Source organism: Dinoponera quadriceps, unplaced genomic scaffold (genome assembly GCF_001313825.1).
Source record: "Dinoponera quadriceps isolate SergipeBrazil2010 unplaced genomic scaffold, ASM131382v1 scaffold616, whole genome shotgun sequence".
Classification (NCBI taxonomy): Eukaryota; Metazoa; Arthropoda; class Insecta; order Hymenoptera; family Formicidae; genus Dinoponera; species Dinoponera quadriceps.
In genome coordinates, this window is record NW_014555184.1 from 1,527,715 (window position 1) to 1,548,693 (window position 20,979).

Consider the following 20,979-nt stretch of genomic DNA (forward strand, 5'->3'; position numbering starts at 1 on the left):
AGAAAAAAAGAGGTCATAAAGGGGGGGGGGGGGNAGGAGGGAAAGCAGTAACGAAACACCCTCGCGATCCGCCATACATGATTTTATTTGTTTTCTAAACAATTTTCAACGAAAACAATTCTTAACCAAGAGAAGACCCAAGGGTCTAGTCAATATAAAAAGAAAAAAAAAAAACAGGAAAGAAAATGAACATAGGTCAAATGAAAAAAAGAAGAATAAAGAAATGGGAGAAATGCTGTCCTAACCTAATGCCGATTGTCTCGGCGTTTCTTTAATTAATTACATAAATATAACTACGATCGACCGCTGGGGCCGATCTCAGTCAATTGCTAATCGTTCTCTTTCTGTACACATTTTCATATCCTCCTAAATTTATTTCCCCCTAATTCGCACTGCGATTTGGCACAATATAAAGAATTCACAGGTCGATACACGAGCAAGCGAAAAATGCGGCGAAGCGAGGATTCACGCGAGAGAAGGCTTCCGTTCCCGGTAACGGAACGAAATTTGTTGCGAGGTATACATCGTCGAGTTTCCTTTTCGTCGGTCCTACGATCTACCGTCGAGAAGTTCTACTTCTCGATCGAATGCGAGAAGTCGAGTCGGGAAAAATACTCGCATTTTAGCAGTCGTAGATTAAAATAAAAAAAAGAGAAAAATACGTGTAAATGAGCCTGTCCCCCTTCTCAACCTACAACACAATTAAAGAGTTAATTTACATATAATATACAATATTTACACAGCATTTTTTTCGGAGGAATTGCGCGTCTCTTGTAATATATTATTATTATCCTTCCTCTCTACAACACGATATTGGAGTATTTTTGCCGATCGCTTGACTTTTCGCTCAATCTTATGTACACGCCAGAATGCGGCAGAATGTATACGTATATTATCAGAGACCGTTTACACACACATATACATACATATATATATATATATATATATATANCATTAAAGCCCCGGTTACCGTCTAAGTTAATAAACATATTTCTGAACATATTCATATTTCTGCCCTGGTTACATATAACGTCCTGTTTTGATTCCGGCGACGTATCTAACAACTAATTATGCGATTCGCGCATACAATAATCTTACATCAACATCTCTTGGAATATTAAACACGCGAAAAACCTTCTCCGAATAAGTGTCCAGTAGGTCCGCGCAAACATGGCGCACATTGCGAGGATGCATTTTCTACACAGTCCTATTTGTATTTCCAAATTAACTAGAAATAATCAAGGAGTTGACTAATTGATACGTCTATATATTCCCTATCAATTTTCGTCAACGTTAACCCGAGGTACAAAATGGTCTATAAAAAGTACAAAAGACATTGCCTGCTAATTATCCTTAGGAGAGTCTCTCGCGTTTTCTGACTGAGCTTTCGACACGTTTCCTTCAAGACAAATTCTCGACCGCAATCGAGAAACTATTCTAGACGCTCGTGTTCCGAACTGTATTATTATATTGCGTACAACATGTACCTATAAATATAATAATTGAAGCACTTGGGTTGCGATAAAAAATATCCCATGTTGTTAAATTAATATTAGTTTACTCGTATTCGTTGCGTGTGTGTATGTGTATATGTGTGTGTGCTCGCGGTTCTGTCGCGTCTATCACGTAATTAAAATAATTTCCCGATGATTTCTGACCCTTTTGCCCTTTTGTTTCTCGTTCTTATCGACGCGACTATCTCAATTCGTATGCTCTAAACCTCCTTTTCATCTTTCGCCCCTCTTCATCCTTCGACATTGTCTATTATTTATAACTTTAATTCGGCCTACTGTAAAGTGCGCGAGCTTTCAGGTTGTATATCTGTGTGTGGTGTGCATATGCATGCGTGTAAATGTGTGAAGTGAAAAGCTGTACGCGCACGAAAGGTATCTCACCTTCGCGTTCGTCCTTAACATCTCGATAGTAAAAAGTACGTATAACGTACAAACAAATACTGTTGCCTACAAATGTAATGAACACATCATTTTGCCTCCCCCTCTTTTTTCCTCACCCTATAGCTGGATTATAGTAATATCTGTATAAAACTTTCACCCGAAGACATATATCCTGCTCGTGTCTTCGAATGGTCTTGACTGTCAGTGTGTTTTTGCGCATCATATATAATCATCCGTATTATTTATAGACTTGTATATATAGACCGCGCTTTTTCATTTTGAAAAAATTCGAAGGGAAGATTGAAGGGTGGTTACATCACCCAACATTGTTCACAGGCAGTCGATCTTCGCTCTGTCCAATAGGAATTGAGCTGGACGAAGATAGAGTGCCTGCGGTAACAGAATATCCTTTCCAAATCAAGTTCTCACTGTCTCTTGTATGGAGCGCTCGGTCTGTGTATATAAGTCTGTGGTATTATTATATGTATATATATCGTTAATTATATTTTTTATGTATACCTAACAATCATACTGTACACTTACGTAGTACATTTTAGTGTATTATCGAAACGTCATATATATATATATATATATATATATATATATATATAATAGATGAATAGATTGAAACTTGTGTGTTATGTATGTAATTATGTATGGCATGCGGTTTTTGTATATGTGTTACGTGCTGAGAGAAAAATCGAGAAAGGGAGGCAGGAGAGAGTATGAGAATCGTGTGTGTATATGCACTCATTTAGCATCTTAGTATTTTAAACTGTGCAACATGACTACAACGTACGACCGCATATCTATATTTCCACGTTGATTGACGTGGTGCGATTAAGTTTCATGTAAAATGTGTAATATGACGTTCCGATAATAAGCTAAAATTGATAACAACGATATATTATAGGCATAATAAATCTATAATATGATAATGAAGATATAAGAACATATTGATAATAATGACAATAAAAAAAAATAATTTTTATATAATCTTCATCACTACTACTTCGTCTATCGTATTAAACGTAATAACGTATGTAAATGTTCAAGGTGTTGCACTAATATACAGGCCATCGGATTGTATCCACGGGTTCATTTGGCTTCGACGCGCAAATCCGCGTACATTTTTTCGAATGAAAATACACGCAACGCCAAGACCTACTGAATCCGTACACGAGCGTGCGCCTGCTAGCAAGCAAGTAAATAACCCATCGTAATGACCTAAATGTTGGTGCATCATCCTGATGCATCTTTGTATACGTGTCCATGTCGATGCGAGTGTATATATGTACACAATTTATGTATCTGTATATTATGTGGGAATTTACATGCCGGTTTGTGTACATTCGTATGCCGAGTTCTGTACATGTCACGTGTATGTATAATAAAAGCGTATGTCAACCCGCGATACGCGGGATATGTAAAATCGGGATTTCGTGTTATCCTCTGGATTCATTCGTACAATCCACAGAAAGAAACAAAAAATGAGGAAGACACGATTTGACGATATTAAAGTAAATTTCCTGAATCGCCCGGATCTAAGTTAAATTTACAGGATTGATTCGTTAATTCGTAATTAAAAATAAGAAAATATATTTGAAACAATTCCCAACGTATATATATATAACCTTCGCCATATTCCGACCCGTTGGACTGCTGCAAATTTTTTCGATTTTCCAGTTTTCACATTTCCCAAGTATTAATAAGTATAGTTTAAAGCCAAATCATTTTCTTGATCTAATATCACAAACATCTTGTTCAGACGCTGTATTTCCACAATTCCCATATCACAAGTCTAAAATATTGATTTGGATGAAAATGATAAGGCGACAAAAATCGAACGATTTCATGGACCGGAGCGTGGCGAATTAAAGTATCGCAAATCAAAGCTGCTAGGCTTAAATTCATTTTCCTCCTCATCGATCGAGAATTAGGGAACAAAGTTCACGAAGAATCAAGAAACAATCCGCTGTGACGGATCTTGCCAATTTTTATTGCACCAAACAAAAGCATAGGCAATTGTTTTTGACTCTGAAAGTTCCGAAAACCCGATTTGCTCCCCTTGATACGGTGATTTTCAATTTTTTGGAGGTAGAGAGAATTCATGACTCGTTGGTTCACTTGATAACCACTTGGAGTGTGCGGTAAAAATAAAAGCGACGTAACAAACGACGTAACAAAGACGTAACGAACCGACTGAAAATATCGCTCCACAATGCGTCGAATTCGTGAAGAAACGGCCGCTTTTGGTTACTCGCACATTTAGATTACGGATAAGGTGCCAGCGTGAATACGCCGCACACGCACACGCCCAGACTGCCCGTATAATATCCGACACACCGCCGCAAAAGCTATTTCTACCTACTGGCGACACTGACTCATCGTCACTCATGCTCCGCGTCTTTTCTACCTACTCCAACCAACTGTATCGTATCCGAAAGCGGCCGCACAATCTTCCGTATTGCGTGTGAACTCGGCGCTACGTTTTAATCCTAGTTCGCCACATTTCGGTCCAGTGAACCGCTGAACGTTTTTTCGGTTTAATTAATTAATTAATAATTTAGTTCAAACTCGAGTTATTTTCTTCATCTGATCATCACATCTTATTTAGATATTGCATTTCCACGATTCCCACATCACAAGCTTAAAATATTAATCAGAATGAAAGCGACAAGGCGTTAAAATCGGGCGGTCTCATGGACCGGAGTATGGTGAATTAAAGACTCGAAAATAAGCGTGGTCAGCTAGGATTAATTCCAAAGGTTTCAGCAAGATCTACGAGTCTGTCGATTTCTCATTCGTCTCGAACGTTTTAACTTCGAAAAATTCGATTACTAAATAATTTAGAAAAATTACTTAATTTAATTAATTATGCGACTATTAAATTATTTAGAAAAATTAATGTTCCTGAACAATCTCCTAGTATTAAAAATTTTTTTTAATTTATACAAAAGTTAATACCATTCATTAATCAAAATGTATAAAAAATAAATGCATTTATTTTAATATGTCAATCAATCAATCAAATCAATCAATGAATTTCAAATATGTCGCTTTTTTCGATAACCTGCATCTCCCCAGAAGCTATGTGATTCTGCAGCCGTAGATATTCTGGGATTTTTTAACGAAACACTGATTAAAAGATGGAATCAACTTTTGCAATATATATTGCAATATATATGTATGTATATATATATATATTGCAACAATATATCCCTAAATAATGTTTAACTTATTTTCTGAAATTATTGCGATATTACGAGAGTTGTTTTTATAAACAGTCATTATAATTTTAGAAAATAATCATGCCTAGTGTATATGTAGACATATTTTCCAAATTTCTTTGATTAACGTAAGATAATTCCCACGCAGCTCTGTGATGCCCGTAATACCAAATATGGACGACCACACTACCAGTTTTATAATAAGATTTTGCTTATCTGATTTGGATTTTACGTCCTGATTTTCTGATTGCTTTCCTCAATTTGGATATTAGGAATCAACTTACTGCTGCACCGAAGTACAAGCCAACTTAGTGTTGAACCGAAGTAGAAGCGTCTCTTTTCACTTTTATACTTTCTTTCACACCAAGAATATAGAAAACCGGCCATAGAGAACTAATCAGGTTGTTGGATGATATCGTGATAAGGCCTCCGCTAACGACTTGAGCGGATCGCTTTATCTACGCGATGGATCAGAATACGTTCGAGAATAATAGGTCGCGCGTGTACCAGTTGGATGTAACAGAAAAGAACGGATTTTTTACGCTTAAATACTTATGTCAGTGATCGAATTGGCTCAAGCGGTACAGATAGCACATATATATACATATATAATCGCATTGAACTTTATTTTTGTTTATAAATTTTGTCTCGTACGGAAGATTCTATTAGTGCAGTCCAATTCTCTAGGTAAAGTCTCCCCTCCCTGTAGTTCCATTCCTTACATCGAGAATTTCCACTCAGTAACATTATGTGCGAATATTCATGCATCACGACTGTTGAATATTCGGTAAATCGACAAAGCAGCAGTTTTGTGATGCGCAAATATACAAAAATGATGCGCTTGATTGGAAATTTTCGATGTCACTTTCTCAATGGAATGAAACTGCATTAATGGAGTCTTTCGTAGATTTAGACATTTTTTTCAGAACGATGTGCTACATTAACCTGGACATCTATGAATCTATCGATCTATCGATCTACAAATCTAATTCTTGCTACTTTAATCCTAATTTACTTTTTCAAATTTTAATTTTTAACTTTTTTTTTAATTTTTTCAATTTTTTTTATTTTTTTTTTCATTTTATCTTAATTCTAATCAAATTTTTAATTTTTTTTTTGGATTTAGCTAATTTTTTTTATGAATTAATGTCTATCATCTATCTATCTACACTTACAAGGCCGAAATAAAGTAAACTAAAAATGGATAGATTCATAGATGTTGCAATAGTCGTCATTATGAAGGATAAAGTTAGCAAATCAGAGAACATTTTAATTCGTTGGAAAAAATCCAAAATATACTTTAAAAAATTTAAGAGGATATTCTCATTTGAAACGTCGATTTATATAAATGATTTTTAGAATTTCTTTTTGGAAAATCTATATATATATTCATCTATACATATAATAATCTATACATATAATAATCTAAATATGATTTTGAAGTTTTGTGGAAATATTTATCCATGTGTTGACTATATACGGTAATTTACATATTATTATCTCTATTATCATATCAAAATTAATAATGTAATAAATAAATTTGTGCATGTGAATGAGAGTTTTGCTTGCAAGGTTGCCACGATTTCAGATGTTGCAAACTTCTGAAATCGAAACAGCAAAAAAATGATTAAACTATAAACTTGTAGTTATAATTTTCAGCAGAATGAAGAATAAAAGTGATTTTTGACAAAATAACATGATTTGGAAGAGAAAAATCGATTTTCGGCCACTTGTTTTTAGCTTTGAGGATCTTTAAAAAAATCGAAATATTGAGAATATTGATTTCATCGTAGTAGGGACGATAGCTACAAATTCATAGTTTAATAATTTTTTCCAGATTCAGAAGCCTACGACGTTCGGAAACGTGGCGACCAACTTTCGGCGTTCTGTGTTAGCAAAATAATAAGAAAGAAATTCCGAAAACATTTCAAATGAGAATACCCTCTTAAAAATGTAGCACTGGGGAAGTTCTGTGGAGTAAAAGAGCGAAGTTCAATGTGATTTTCCCTCGTTTCTGGAACGATAAGGAAGTCCGACCAAAATCCCAACATGAATGTTCAAGCACGAAGAATGATATTTTACTTCAAAGTCGGTATTCGCGCGGGCTGTTATTGTCCGATTGATAATATTGTACGTTTTGATTTCCACCGCGTAAATAAAGCAAGTCGCGCAAGACGTTGGAGTCAGCTCTTTATCGCGGCAGTTGCTGACAACCTTATTCAAACATGGGCGGGCGTGTCGTCGTAATTTGCTGCTTTAGTTCGAACCGCGGATTCAGCGAACCAAAGCCGAAACGATGAACTCTTATTAGCGTACGGTAAGGCGTTCTCCGCGGTAACCGAATAAGATATCCGATAAGATGGTAACCGGAATGATATAATGTGTACATTCAGGCGTGTATATCGATCATTCATCGCATATCATACACATATCATCATTATGTACACATTATAGGCAAATCTTTTTTTTCATTTGCATGAATTTATGCATTTAATATTTGCATAAATTATGCCTCCCCCCCTAGAGATAAAGCCGGTGAAGTGGCAGGGGGATAAAAGCGAGGTGTACGTTTTCCTTACGGATAAATGTTGTATCCTGATTTGGTAACGTACGTACACCCTGTCGATCATCCGTTGCGCGAGAGTCTCTCTCTCGTCGAGACTGTCCGCGACGTTGGTCTCGCACTCCCGCGTTGTCTTCATTCTCCGCACCGGGACCCCGAAAATTCGCTGATATGCTGCTGACGTTCCCGGTTGGCTGATCCTTTCCTCACACCGTCCGTGCCACGTATATCACGGCCTCTGCATCATGTTTTAGCTGAGACGTGGCTACTCGTCGCACTGGATATTTCGTGTCATCGTTGCTCTCAGCTGGACGGTGTTCGAGAGCATGCGACATGGAGCAGGTAGGTGAAGCGCGATCTGGCGACAATGCGTGCTATTTTGATTGCGCATTCGCTGATTGCGCCCCACGCATCTTTCGTGCTTTCCTTCCATGCTCCATGAGCTTGGCCCTCAGCAATCTTTTCTCTTTTATTACGTTTCTCATTCCCTCTTCCATCATCTTCTCTAATTTTCGCAATTCTTTGATGTATTCCGTTGCTTCAGTAAGAATAGCTACTTTAGAGGTCCTAGAGTTTGACTTGATGTTAGGAACTTCCTCCCTCAAGTTGTCGAAGAGGTTCTTCAGAGTAATCCGCCTCTCCTTCTCCATCCTGTTGTGCAGATCCCTCCTGTCCTGCGACGAAAGATCTTGGGAACTGCTTCCAGCTGCTCCTTGCTGGGAGGATTGACGTCTTCTCGGTCGCTTAGGATCTGGTTGCTCTTCCTCGTCCTCGAGTTCTTCCGCGGACCGCCTCCGAGCTGAGTTGCGTGGACGGCCGCGCGGCCGGCGAACAGGTATTGCTAGGTTGTTCGCGCCGGGCAATTGATTGGAGACGTGGATACCTTGGATACTTCTCAATCGGTGGACGTTGTCGTAATTCACTACATCGATTTCCTCCTCTTCTATAACGAAACGAATAGACAGAATATTAAGAAATGAACTGTTCGATCATTAGGATAAAGTAAATGTTAAACGCAAGCGTAAGAACCAAAATTGCAAAGCATCTAGATTTGTATATTATACACATGAACCAATAAAGAGGAACAGAAAAGGAAAGAAACAAAAGACACACCCCGTAGGAATTGTACATATTCGGCTAATATTGAAGCTTGGCAAGGTATTCAGTAATGACAAACGGATTTCACGTAGGCAGCCGTATTAGTACTTGGCCTGCAATTCTTTCCTATTTGGTGATCTCTATTTTCTATCCCTTCTGAGGAAAAAAGAGCTTTTTTGTGCCTCATATGTAAGGATTGTTATAAATAATATTCGTACAGATGATCAGTGGAAACTACGAGGGTGGTCCCTGAACTATCCGACCTGACCTAGAGATGGCGGTAGTTGTTTGAAAAATATCACTGTATTAAAAAGTACACAATCTATAAAGCATATGTTTCAAGTTTGAAGACGCCACGTTGTGTAGTATTTGTTTGGCAGCCATCAATAGTGAACGTTTTCAGTGAATTTGTGAAAATGGAGAAAATTGTTCATCGTTATGTGATACAATACTTTTATTTGAAAGGCCTCAGCCCAACCAATATAAAAGCTGAACTGGATTCTACTCTGGGTGAGTCTGCTCCTTCGTTTACAAAAGTAAAATATTTGGTAGCAGAGTTTAAACGAGGCCGTACGAGCTGCCAAGACGAGCATCGCAGTGGTCGACCAAACGAGGTGACGACTCCAGAAATGGTGAAGAAAATCCACAAAGCGGTACTGGATGATCGTCGACTGAAAGTGCGCGAGCTAGCAGACATAGTAAGCATTTCAAAATGTGCGGTACATCGCATATTATCTGAAAATTTGGACATGAGAAAGCTGTGTGCAAGATGGGTGCCGCGTTTGCTCACACTCGAGCAAAAACAGTGTCGTGAAGATGTTTCAATTGAGTGTTTAGCAAAGTTTCGCAGTAACAAACGCCCTCTCGGATTATTTTCTGTTCCCAAACTTGAAAAAATGGCTCAGTGGTCAAAGATTTTCCAACGATGAAGAAGTGATGTCGGCAGTTAATGGTTATTTTGAGAAGCAAGACAGTTCTTATTATAAAAAGGATATCGAACTTATTGAACATCGCTGGGAAAAGTGTATAGAGCTGAAAGGAGATTATATTGAAAAATAAATACATTTTTTTCCAAAATTTTTGTGTTTTCGGGTACTTCAGGGACCACCCTCGTAGATCACTGTAAATTCAAGTGTGTTATTTTTACACGCATAAAACATCTAAAAATAACACATTTGACAAAAGCTATTTGTATGCGTTTTTTTTTGCTTACGTCATTTAAAACGTTTAATTGTGTTGAATTAACACGTTAAATTACGACGTGTTAACACATCCAATCGTGTTAAACGATGTGATTTAAAACAGTAAGATACGTGTAGGAAATGTGCAAGAAGAGTTTCAGCCAAAGGATTTGCAATGATTACAATGATTATCCCCGTGATATGATTACGATATGACTATGACTATGTACACGATTATGATCAGTTATTTATTTTAATGATCATGATTGTGATTAGTTATTTAAGTTGATGTAATAATGATTATGACTGCACAAATAATTGTGTATAAGAAACGATGCGTTAATAGAGCTCTACTCCAATTTTTACTTTAACATTTAGGAATTTACGTTATGAAGCACACAAATATATGTTAAATTAACATATATTTATCCCAGTACTACTATCCCCGTGTTATTTTCCATACTAAAGTAACACAAAAGTTTGCATGGACCGTTATTAACATAAAATTGTTGCTGCATTTTCTACTGCGTATGACGACTATATTAAATATAAGAGTGAGCTGTGAACAACGCCATCTGACCTATCTGTCAATACATATAAAAACGAAAACATTAGCATGCGTTAAATAAATTCTCATGCTTTAATACAATACATGCAATTCATCAACGGTGCGATAAAAGCAACTCGTTCCATAGTGAGATGCAACAAAGTATCTTCTGTCTTTTCCCTCGTGTGTATCTTTCGCGTCATCATCTCTGCATACTCCACGCGCGAGTACCATCAGGAGTTTTCGAAACTGCAAAAATTACGCAAAAAGAATCGGCCGATATAGCTAACACCAACACGACCGAGAAACGCGTCATCAATCACGACGACCAGACACTCCCCACTTTCGGCCGGTCAGAAAAAGCGAGGAAAAAAGTCGCGACGAGTTTTCGCGGCCCGTCGAGGCCTCGACGATCCCCGATCATTCGTATTCTGCGAAACCTCGTTAGTATCGACGCTAGAATGTTGTTAATTGGCCGCGACGGGACAATCGCCTCTCTGTCTTTCCCGCCGGTGCACCGCGGCGGTCAGGGTGAAGGCCGCAGGACCGTTTCGGAAAGTGAATGAGAAAGAAATCGTCGTCGATAGCCAACGGGTGACTCAGCGGGTTCTCTTCGGCACACGCGAAATCGTCGGCGGTGGACGACCGATAATATTTATCCCCAAGATCCTGCTCCTTCTCCTGCTGACTATCGTTCTGAGGAGGGACACTTATTTTCGCTACATCTCAACTTGATCCCGATTATGCGGAAAATTGCGGAGACACCGTGATTTCGGCTTCTCTCACTCTCTCTCTCTCTCTGAACCGAAAACCGTGATTTTATTATTTTACCTCTTTCCTTCAGTAAGCAGTCGTGGGAGAAACGGGGGGGGGGGGNGGGGGGGGGGAGTCGCGGGTTTGTACATCCTTGACGCGAGACAATCGCGGCTTCGAAACGGAAATATTGAGACATAATAAGTTAATAACGGCCTATTGCGCTTTATTACGTACAAATCGTTTGGGAAGCGCCGAGGGAATTGACTCAATAAAGATAAGATAAACCGACGAGCGACGACAGTGCGAGATGCGCGACGTTCGTCAGCGGACGACCACGTTGTTGCGTTACAACAATTGAGAAACTCGTGAACGAACGGCTCTCCCCTTTTCTTTATTTGTTTCGTCTCTCTCTCTCTCTCTCAGCCTCCCTCACGTGTCTCTACGCACTGAATGCTATCCTGGGTTCGCGCGGTCGCGAAAACGATATCGCACGAGTCGCGTTACGGAAGCGCCCTTGCCGGCAGAATTAGCGGCTGTACAGCCAGGAATCCGGACTAACCGGATTTTCACTGACTGTACCAGGCACAGCGAGGATGACGTGGTTTGCAGAAACGCCCACGGTTTCGCATGTCGCCTAGAACGCCTCCGTGAGCACGTGGTTGCCGAGGGACGCGCGCTGTCAACTCGTTTTCCCCAGGAGCCCGGGCTGCGTCGCGATTTTAGCAGTGGACCCTCGCCGCACGCGTGTCAAATATTCAATTCCCCCCTTTCGCACGTAATTTCAGTGTGAACATGCATCATATTAAGCATCATTACACCAAAAGTATCGCCCGAGTTCTCTCGTAGCGAGCGACTTTCAGCTGAACACATTGGCAACGAAGGCGTCTCGCAGAAACGTACACAGTGAGACTTCTCGATTTTCAAAGACGCGTGCAGAATTTCAGCGAAACCTTATCCGCCGCCGGTGTATTAAACGCGACGGTCGCGGAACCTCCTGTCGCTCTCTTCCTTCCCCGGAGTGCGTTCAAAATCGCACACCTCGATCGCGCGATTCGCACGGCGAGTTTCGACGGAGAATTCAATTAGCACCGTTCATTTATCAGCTCTCCCTCGCACCCACCGTGTGCCCTTTCTGGCAGCGCTCCACCTGTGCCGTAACATTTCAGCCGGCCGAACGGGGACAAGCGGAAGAGCAGACGATCGAGGAACGAGGAAGAAGACAAGAGAGAGAGATAGAGATAGAGAGCCCGACTCGTTCGCCGGGTTCAGGCATGAGAGACCGATCGCACGTGTGTGCACGAGAGCGGTCTCGCACGTCGTCGCGCTTCCACGTGCCCGCTTGCATGCATGCGTTCAGACGTACGAATCTCGAGGCTGGCGCGTCGCCAGGACGCAGCCGACGGCCGACTGCGGTGAAAAAAGGCGCGAAACGTCCCGAAATAACGGGACACCGGACGAAATTAGCTGGCCGAGGGTTTGATTCGCAAAGGCGGGCGAGCGGCGCCAATACGTTCGCGAGCCAACAAGGTAGAACAGGTACGCGCCGTTCGGCTGACACGTGCGCGCCGATCTCTCGAATAGCCAACCCCGGTTAATTCCGTCGACACGATGCGTGATCTCCCGTATATGTATCTCGATTCTCTGAGTCGCGATAAAATGCAAGAGCCCCGTAAGCGAGGCGCGCGCGAATATCCCGGCCGCGGAGAAGAGATCCCTCGCGATGTTCCGCGACGTTCGTCTCTCCAGCAACGCGTTTAATTAGCCACGGCTCAGCGACGTGCGTACGGCGGGCAGGCAGAGCGAGAGAACAAACGAGAGAAGGAGAGAGAGAGAGAGAGAGAGCGGGAATCCGCGAGGCGGGAACGCGGAAGCGGCCTCGCGACGTCGTGCGTTCGCTCGCGCTCGAGCGCGCAATTGAGCGTTAGAATATATGCTAATAATCGCCCAGGCCCCGGAATTCACGGTGTCTGCGTCTCCTCCACTTGCTCAACGCGAGTCTCTCTTTCTCTCCTTCTCTCCCTCTCTCTATCTATCTATCTATCTATCCCTCGTTCTTTCTCTTTCTGTCTTTCTTGCGCGCACGTGCGCGATATCGCGGCGATTACGCGGCGCTCCGTCGACGTAATCGAGCGACGACGACCTAACGTCATACACATATCCGTTGTGCAACGACTCACTCATTAACCGGTAATCGTTCCCTCCCATCCGACGAGCGGCCAGGTATTAATCGGGCCTGGCGGAGGATGCGCGGTAAACAGCAGAAGCGGATGTCGGCTCGCGTGGACAGCTCGGTTCTCAGCGGTTTCCAGCCGGCGAAGATCGCGAAGTGAACATTATACGCCGGATACTCGATCGGCGTGTTCTCTCACCTCCAATCACGTTTTTTCGCCGAGTAGGCGCACTTGACTCCGCGGTATAATCAAAGTTCCCCAGTCGCCACTTCGCACCTTATCGAGCTGTCCTTCACCTCTCTCTCTCTCTCTCTCTCTCTCCACTCTATTCCATCTACCTCTCTTTCCCTCGACCACCCGTCGTATATTTCGCGAGTATCGGCATCGGCAATATCGTAAGTGGTCACACGTGTCGCCGCGACGCGGTGAGCGCGGAGGCCGCGAAACGGGTCGGCGGTTCGCCGCCGCCGTTGCTGCAAGGCGAGCGCGCGTCGATGCAACTCGACTTGGCGCGAGGAAAAGCGGGGGCGACGTCGGGAAGGAGAGAAACGGATAGAGGGGAGAGGGCGAGGAGGAGAGGAGGGTAGCCGCGAGGCCGTAACGGAGAGAGGGAGGACGGAGGGAGGACCGATGGGGAGGGGCAGCGTCAATTCGCGCAGCACGTGCAGCCGCGGAAGAACGACCTTGGGGGTCAGTGTTCTCCGCGTAAGCAGGCCATAGTAGTACGTCGACGCGCGAATCGATCGCCTCTCCTCCTCTCCCTGCCATTGAGATAGCCGGCGCGACGATGATAGGGAGGGGGCGGCGGAGGGATCGCGAGAGGGAGAGGGTGGACTCCTCTCGGCGCGAGTATCGAGCGTGGCCGCGTTAGGGGACGTTTGGGCGTGGATTCAGGGTGAAAGTACTCTCCCGCGCTTTCCGACGCGCCCCGCGCGTCCGGACCTTTCTCCCTCACCCTCGGAGGCGGCGGGCACGCTCCGAAAGACACGGCCGCGATTTTCGGCTGCTATCCGAACGAACACCGCGGCTCCACCCGAGAGCGCTAGGATCGGATCCGCGGCAACGTCCGTAATTAGCGCGCGGTGGTGAGAATTCTCTCGTGGGGCGACGGGAGGGGTGGTCTCACGAGAGAAACTGGGGTGAATCTGTTCCCGGTCGGAACTGAGAACTGAGGCTGGTGACCGTTCCAACATATATCGACGGACGGTTGAGCGTAGAAGTGAAACGCGGAGGGGCGTGAAAATCCGGCAAATTAAAAAAAGAAATGTAAAAGTTGCAGTATCTCCTCGTTCTCTCTTACACGGAAAAAAGTGCTGGAATCAAGTAAACGTATTCACTGTTTCTCGGTCGAGTAATATTTTTATCAGTTTAGATATATTTTAGTAGCTCGTGAAAATACTTATTTCATCACAGTGATACCTTATTTTATAAATAAACTACTGTACGTAAATGTAAAGTGATTTTAAATCTACGAGAATGTTTATACTCTTTACCACCAAAGAAATCCAGTGGTTACAAATTTAGATTTCCCTATCCAATAAGTACTTTCTAAAAGTGAATTTTGATATTCATAACATCGTGAATATATATAATCAATACTAATATACTATATGCATTATATACACTCCATACACTATTACATACTATTTTAATAAAAACTATATAAAAGTGATATCATATAAAATTACAAATACGAAATATTTGCGCGAAGGAGCGTCGAAGCGATTTGCTTCGAGACCAGTGAATATCGCTTGAATAGCAGCGCTTTCTTTTTCCGGTGTAAGATCCTCTCGCCGAGTATCAGCAGCGGTTGCTTGAGAGAGGAGAAGATGAAACGAGAGGAAATATGTTCCGATAAGGGGAGACAGGCGAAGAAATTATCTAATCAACGCAGCTCTCACAGCAATAAGGGTGGCAAGGATATCGCGAATCTGCCACATCGATACACAGGCATCGTAACAGCCGACCACCGCCGGATGACGCTCGGGTTTCGTGTTTCGCGCGATAACGATGTAGGTCCTCCGATATACGACGCGACCTGCTCGGCCCGTTTGACGATAACGCCGGCCGATACGTAAGAGCGACGTATGAGGTCCGTGACCTATGCGAACTTCCCGCCGAGAGCGGTCTCGACATACGAAAGCCGCCACGGATAGCCGTCATTCATGCTTTTATCATTCTCTTACTCACTCTTTCCCTCTGCCTCTCTTTCTCTCTTTGCCACGTACGATACTCGGGGATTTACGTTCAAAAAGACAGCTTCCTCTCGCGATAGTCCATTTTTAGGCGACCCCTCCCTTGCGCAACTGTTGTTTCCTCGGCCCACCCGTGCGGACAGCCGCGTCTCCGACGAGAGTTTTCCCCGAGTTATCGTCCCGGAGAAAATCAATCCGATTTCTACACGATTTCGCCGACGGTGTATCTCAGGGCGGTCGAGTGACGTCAATTGTCGATTCGATGAATGATCGAAGTTCAACAAATAGACAAGAACGAGAAGACTCAGCGATAGACTTTGCTCTCTCCCACCGGCGTTAATTTCAAATCACAGATCGACCACGACCTCTGACCTTTCCCCGGCCTTTAGGGTAAAAGAGGAGGATGGATACGCCGAGTTTTCCGCTTTCCGAGTGAAACGACGAACAATTGCGGCTGATTCACGCGATGCCCGTTTGCAACAATCAGTGTTTCCACGAGTACCTAACGCGACACGTCAGAACGCACTCATCCGTTATCCGACACATGTGCCAGTTTCGCTCAGACGGTCCATTAGAATCTGCTGATTCGCGATATCTTGGACGTCTTCACGTGCACGAGAAAGAGCGAGCGAGCGAGCGAGAGAGAGAGGGGGGGGGGGGGNGAGATTCCTCGCCGGGAAGCTGTTTGTAGCTTTAAAGCGGCCTCGAATGACGATCCTTTTCCGCGAGCCACATATGCGAGCGTGACGGCACGGTTTCTCTTCCTGGTCGCCCGTATATAAGGCGAAGCCCATAAATCTCCTCATGCCCGAGCCTCGTGATGTCTCGTAACCAACGAGCCCCGTCCAATCCAGTTACGAAAGTGAACGTCGCCACCGGGAATTCGAACTTGGAATTCACGCCGCCGACGAAATAATAATAACTACCGGCGAATTATCGTCACATCCTCGGCCGACAGCGAACAACACGAGTATTCGAAGACTCGCGCCCGCGCGAAACGCGTAAAGTGAGGTCAGACTTTCTCTCTCTCTCTCTCTCTCTCTCTTCCTATTGTCGACACCTAAACGAGCCGAAGCATTGGTGTGCCCGATCGATGGTGCGTGAGAGAGCGACTATTGTCGTCACATCCGCCTGCACCCACGCGTTATCGTCGGTATCGGGTCCTGTTCTCGGCGCGGGGGCAAAGTCGCAAAGCCTGGAGTAATAACAGTGTAGACATCGTGTTTCTGATTTCTAATTGGCTCCGCCGTGTTCGGCTCGGCTTCCGATTGGGACGTGTCGAAGGTCGCTTCCCAACGAGAGGCAAAAGTCGACACAAGTGTAATAATATCATCTGTTATTCCTTTCCTCGCCAAATGCGAAATAAGTGTACGACGACAAGCAATGATATTACCAACCTCGCGTCGATTCGTGCCTCTTCTTGCTGACAAGCAACCAATATTACCGGAATGACAGCAGAAATCTGCCATTTACGAAGTCTACGAAGTATGTTAAAAGCAAGATGAATTTGTACGTTTCATATTGCGATTAATTATTCATTCCTTTCGGTTTGCTCCTACTTTAATAACATTCCAACATTTCGCGTGTTACAGCCGCGAACTTCCGGTTTTAACCCGAACATGGTGGCCAGCGACGGTGCCTGTACACTTATTACAGGTACTCTAGCGACGCCCATTTCGCGAGTACTTCAATTACGACGAGATCTCCCCCATCCGTCTCTCTTCCGCCCGCCCGTTCGCCCGAGGATGGAGTAGAAATATCGGGGGAGGAGGATAGGTGTTTTATGGCGGATACGATATACGATCGGCCGTAGTATCCGGGAATAGCGGTGGCGTCTTGGTGATCGTAAGAGTGCGAATAGTCGCGCAGTGTCTCGGCCTCCTCCGTCCCGGTGACCAGGACGCAATTAGAACACTCCCACGCGCGCTCGCCGATAGTCGGCCGCAAATCAGCGGTGCATTAGCAACGACTGTCGGGTGATTCCTCTCCTCCTCCTCCTCCTACTACTACCAGCCCGGTCGCGAGAAAGTGTGAGAATGAATCACGCTCGTTGAGCAGCATGTATCTTCCGTGCGCGAGGTCGGGTATCGCCGGTTACCAATCGCGCGCGGTCGGCAACGTCGGGTCATCGAGAGGCGTATTCGAGCGCGCGATTTTCTACCGTCGGCGAATCCGCTCGGACCGTCCTATCTCCGGAAAGTTGTGCCCGCGTACACGAAGTAGAGAGGAGTTGCTTGATTCGTACCAGTCACCTGAATCGGCACCTCATTATCTCTTTTCCCCCGCGATTATTGAATATAAGCGCAATTCGGTGATTAATATGTGAAATATATGAGCAACGAGAAACACGACGAAAAAATTGAACGAATTGCGCTCGGTTTTCTGCGCGAAGTGTAATCTGTAGTTTTAAAGTTGCGAAAGTATTATAGTAATAAAAATATCTTGAAAATAAAGATGAAAAAAAATATAAGATAAAGAAGTAAAATAAAAGTAAATACCGTCTTAAAAGTACCTCAAGTAATACGATTCCGGCAACTCGCTTCTAATTCATCGGTTATTGAACGATAGTAATAGCTGTTAACGATTATCGAAGTTACGATCTATATCGGTATTGTTAAATGAACAATTACGCGAGACAGAACGGAAGAGAGAGAGAGAGAGCGAGTTTAAAGTATGCTGAAACGCGCGCGATAGCACGGAGATAATAAAAATCACGGGTTTCTTCCACGGAACGATGATTAATTCGTTTCACTCGGCCCACTCGTTACAGAAGTAACAGCTATTTGCTTTCGGCGACTTCCTAACGGTTATCTTGCGGATTCGCGATGGTCGAGTAACAATCTGTTAGAGCGTAGACTCGATGAAAAAGCGAAGCCATCTATTTTTATTTTATCGCCGTCATTACGCTATTGTTGAAACGTCATTTCTGCAAAATGCCGATCTGCCTCATTACCGAAATGCCGTCTCGCCTCATTCGCGATCTCTCTCTCTCTCTCTTTCTCTCTTTTCCTCTTTCATACATACATATATATATGTATATATATATTCCCCCCTGTCTCTCCCCTTTCCTTTCTTCCTCTCCGCTCTCTTGGCATCCCTTCCCCGTGCCTTTCCACCACGCTATCGTTTCGAGAGTAGGCGAGCGACTGGCATACCGCCTCGAACGAGAAATGCAATAAGAACGACATAACGACGACGACGAGCCGATCGAGAGGAAAGGAGGGGCCGACTCTCAATAAGGGACGAAGCGATCGCGAGTACAATATGCGAGCGTTGCCGCCGAATAAGCAGCGTAATTAATAATCAACAGTAAGTCGCGGCGCGCGTGGAGGACGGAATTCATTTGCGTTATAATTCGGACGATCAGATTTACCGTTTAATCGGAAACCGCGCGCGTATTTTAATTCCCCCGTAATTTCGACCGGCTATAATTTTCCGTATTCGCGTATTCCGCTCGACCGATTAAAATGCAACGCGAGTCTCTTTTCACGCGTGTGTTTTACGCATATTTAATCCCGCGTTGCCAAATTATCCACTGACATACTGACTCGACAAAATTATTATCATTAATATTGTTGTCGCTGTTATGAATTTTCGCCGATCGAGTCGAATGAATAAATTCCTCGAGGTTAAGTCAGCCGGATCGAAGCGTATTCGAGGATTTTCCCCGTTTGCGCCGAGTAAGTCGTCGATCGCGGATAATCGAACGCACTTTCGGCTAATCGAGTTACTCTCGCGCGAACGACAATCGAGCCCGAGAGAGAACCGGAGGGGAGAGGAGGAGGGGCGGGGGATCGAAACGAGAGGTAGGATCGTCATCGACGTCAGTGGGTCAACATTCCGAGATAGGATTTCGCGGGTCTGACATTTCGCTCGTTCGATCTGACCGCCCAATTCCCGGTGCAAGAGTCAAGGCATCCCGGTTAGTCGGCCAGACGCGATTCCACTTTTTCCACCGTCCCCCTCTCAGTCTATCCTCCTCTACCGGCCCAGCAATAGTCAAGCCCGGAAATAGTTATACGACTCGAAACGCGCGCGGGCTGACCGCGCGGAATAACCGATAGATCTGTTCGGCCGAAAATGATAATTAAGTCGTTATCTAAGTCTTCGGAATTACATTTAAATAACTTACACGGCGGATTTGAAATTATAATGACGCCCGTGTCGAGCCGGGAGAATATTACTTCGAGCAATGCAAAGCAGGCATTAACTGCGTATCGCGACTCGAAATCGCAGCCCATACGAGCGTACATCGTATACGCTCGCGACACGTAGGAAATCCCGACGATTGTGCGAAAGCTTTCCTCGACTGTCCGAAAAAGCGAGAGAGAGAGAGAGAGAGAAGGATCAGGGCGGATTCGCGAACCTCCGACCCTCTTCATGATGTGAAAACGGCGCGGAGACACGACAGTGGCGCAATTCGCTATTGAATTTTACCGTGGCACTCCCGCGCATGATTAATTACGTCCAGCTGACCTTTAAATGGAATCTAAGCGCTCCGCGCGGTTTCGCCGGCCCCGGGAAAAAGTCCCGTCACATTAGAAAGTCCTAAGCGCGGCTTGACACTGCCGGCGGTCTTACTACGACACTTATCCGGCCGCAGCCTCTCCCACGCGCGCGCCGGCCCGCGCGGTTAATGAATGAATGAATTGCGTCATCTCAGGAGATGCGCGCTTTTACCGTACAGTCCCCGAACAAAAATAGTCACCCACTTGCTCCCGGGGGAAAGGCCGTAATTATAGCCGGCGAGAGAGGCGGAAATGAACGAGACGAGGAAGAGGGAAACGGTGAAAGCGAGGTAGGGGCGCGTGCTTTACGACACTCCGAGAATAAGCGCGGCGAAAACAGAGGGAACAATAGCGGGCGAGCGATTCGTGATAACTCGTCGTTTCCGCGTACGGGAAAAAGTGTCGGGAAATTCCGATTTAAGAGAGCGGGAGGAATCATCTCCGATGGAGAAAATGTCGACGGTTTGCCTTTTTCTCCCTTTTTTTTTTTTTTGAGCGAGAAACAACAACAACGAGCAGTCGCGGCACGGGCGATGGTATTAAATATTCACTGAATTTACAGAAATGTTGAGAGTGAGAAAAAAGAGATGAGGGATAACGCGGAAGATTGGCGGCCGAAGGGAAGGAAAAGCGCTCGGGAAAACTACTCGGACTCGGGCTTCCGCCCGGACTGAGAGCGTTGACCAAATACACCACCGGGAGATGCCAAACCCACCTGTGTGCAGCGCCGATACTGCCAGGCAGAAACGTTTTGCAATAACCAGAAGGTGCGTTACGTTGCGGCGAGTGTAGAGGAGGCGGTGAGAGGCGAAGAGGGGGGGGGGCGAGATAGACA

At 44.4% G+C, this 20,979-nt stretch overlaps 1 protein-coding gene across 1 annotated transcript in view; it reads right to left on the minus strand.

Moving 5' to 3' along the window:
• Positions 1-6,638: 6,638 nt before the first annotated feature.
• LOC106743236 (protein L-Myc-1a-like) overlaps positions 6,639-20,979 on the minus strand; it is a 23,553-nt gene continuing 9,212 nt past the window's right edge. Inside the window, exon 2 of the mRNA XM_014616874.1 lies at positions 6,639-8,631. Coding sequence (XP_014472360.1) covers positions 8,063-8,631 — 569 coding nt within the window. The 3' untranslated portion in view covers positions 6,639-8,062. The remainder of the gene's footprint in view (positions 8,632-20,979) is intronic.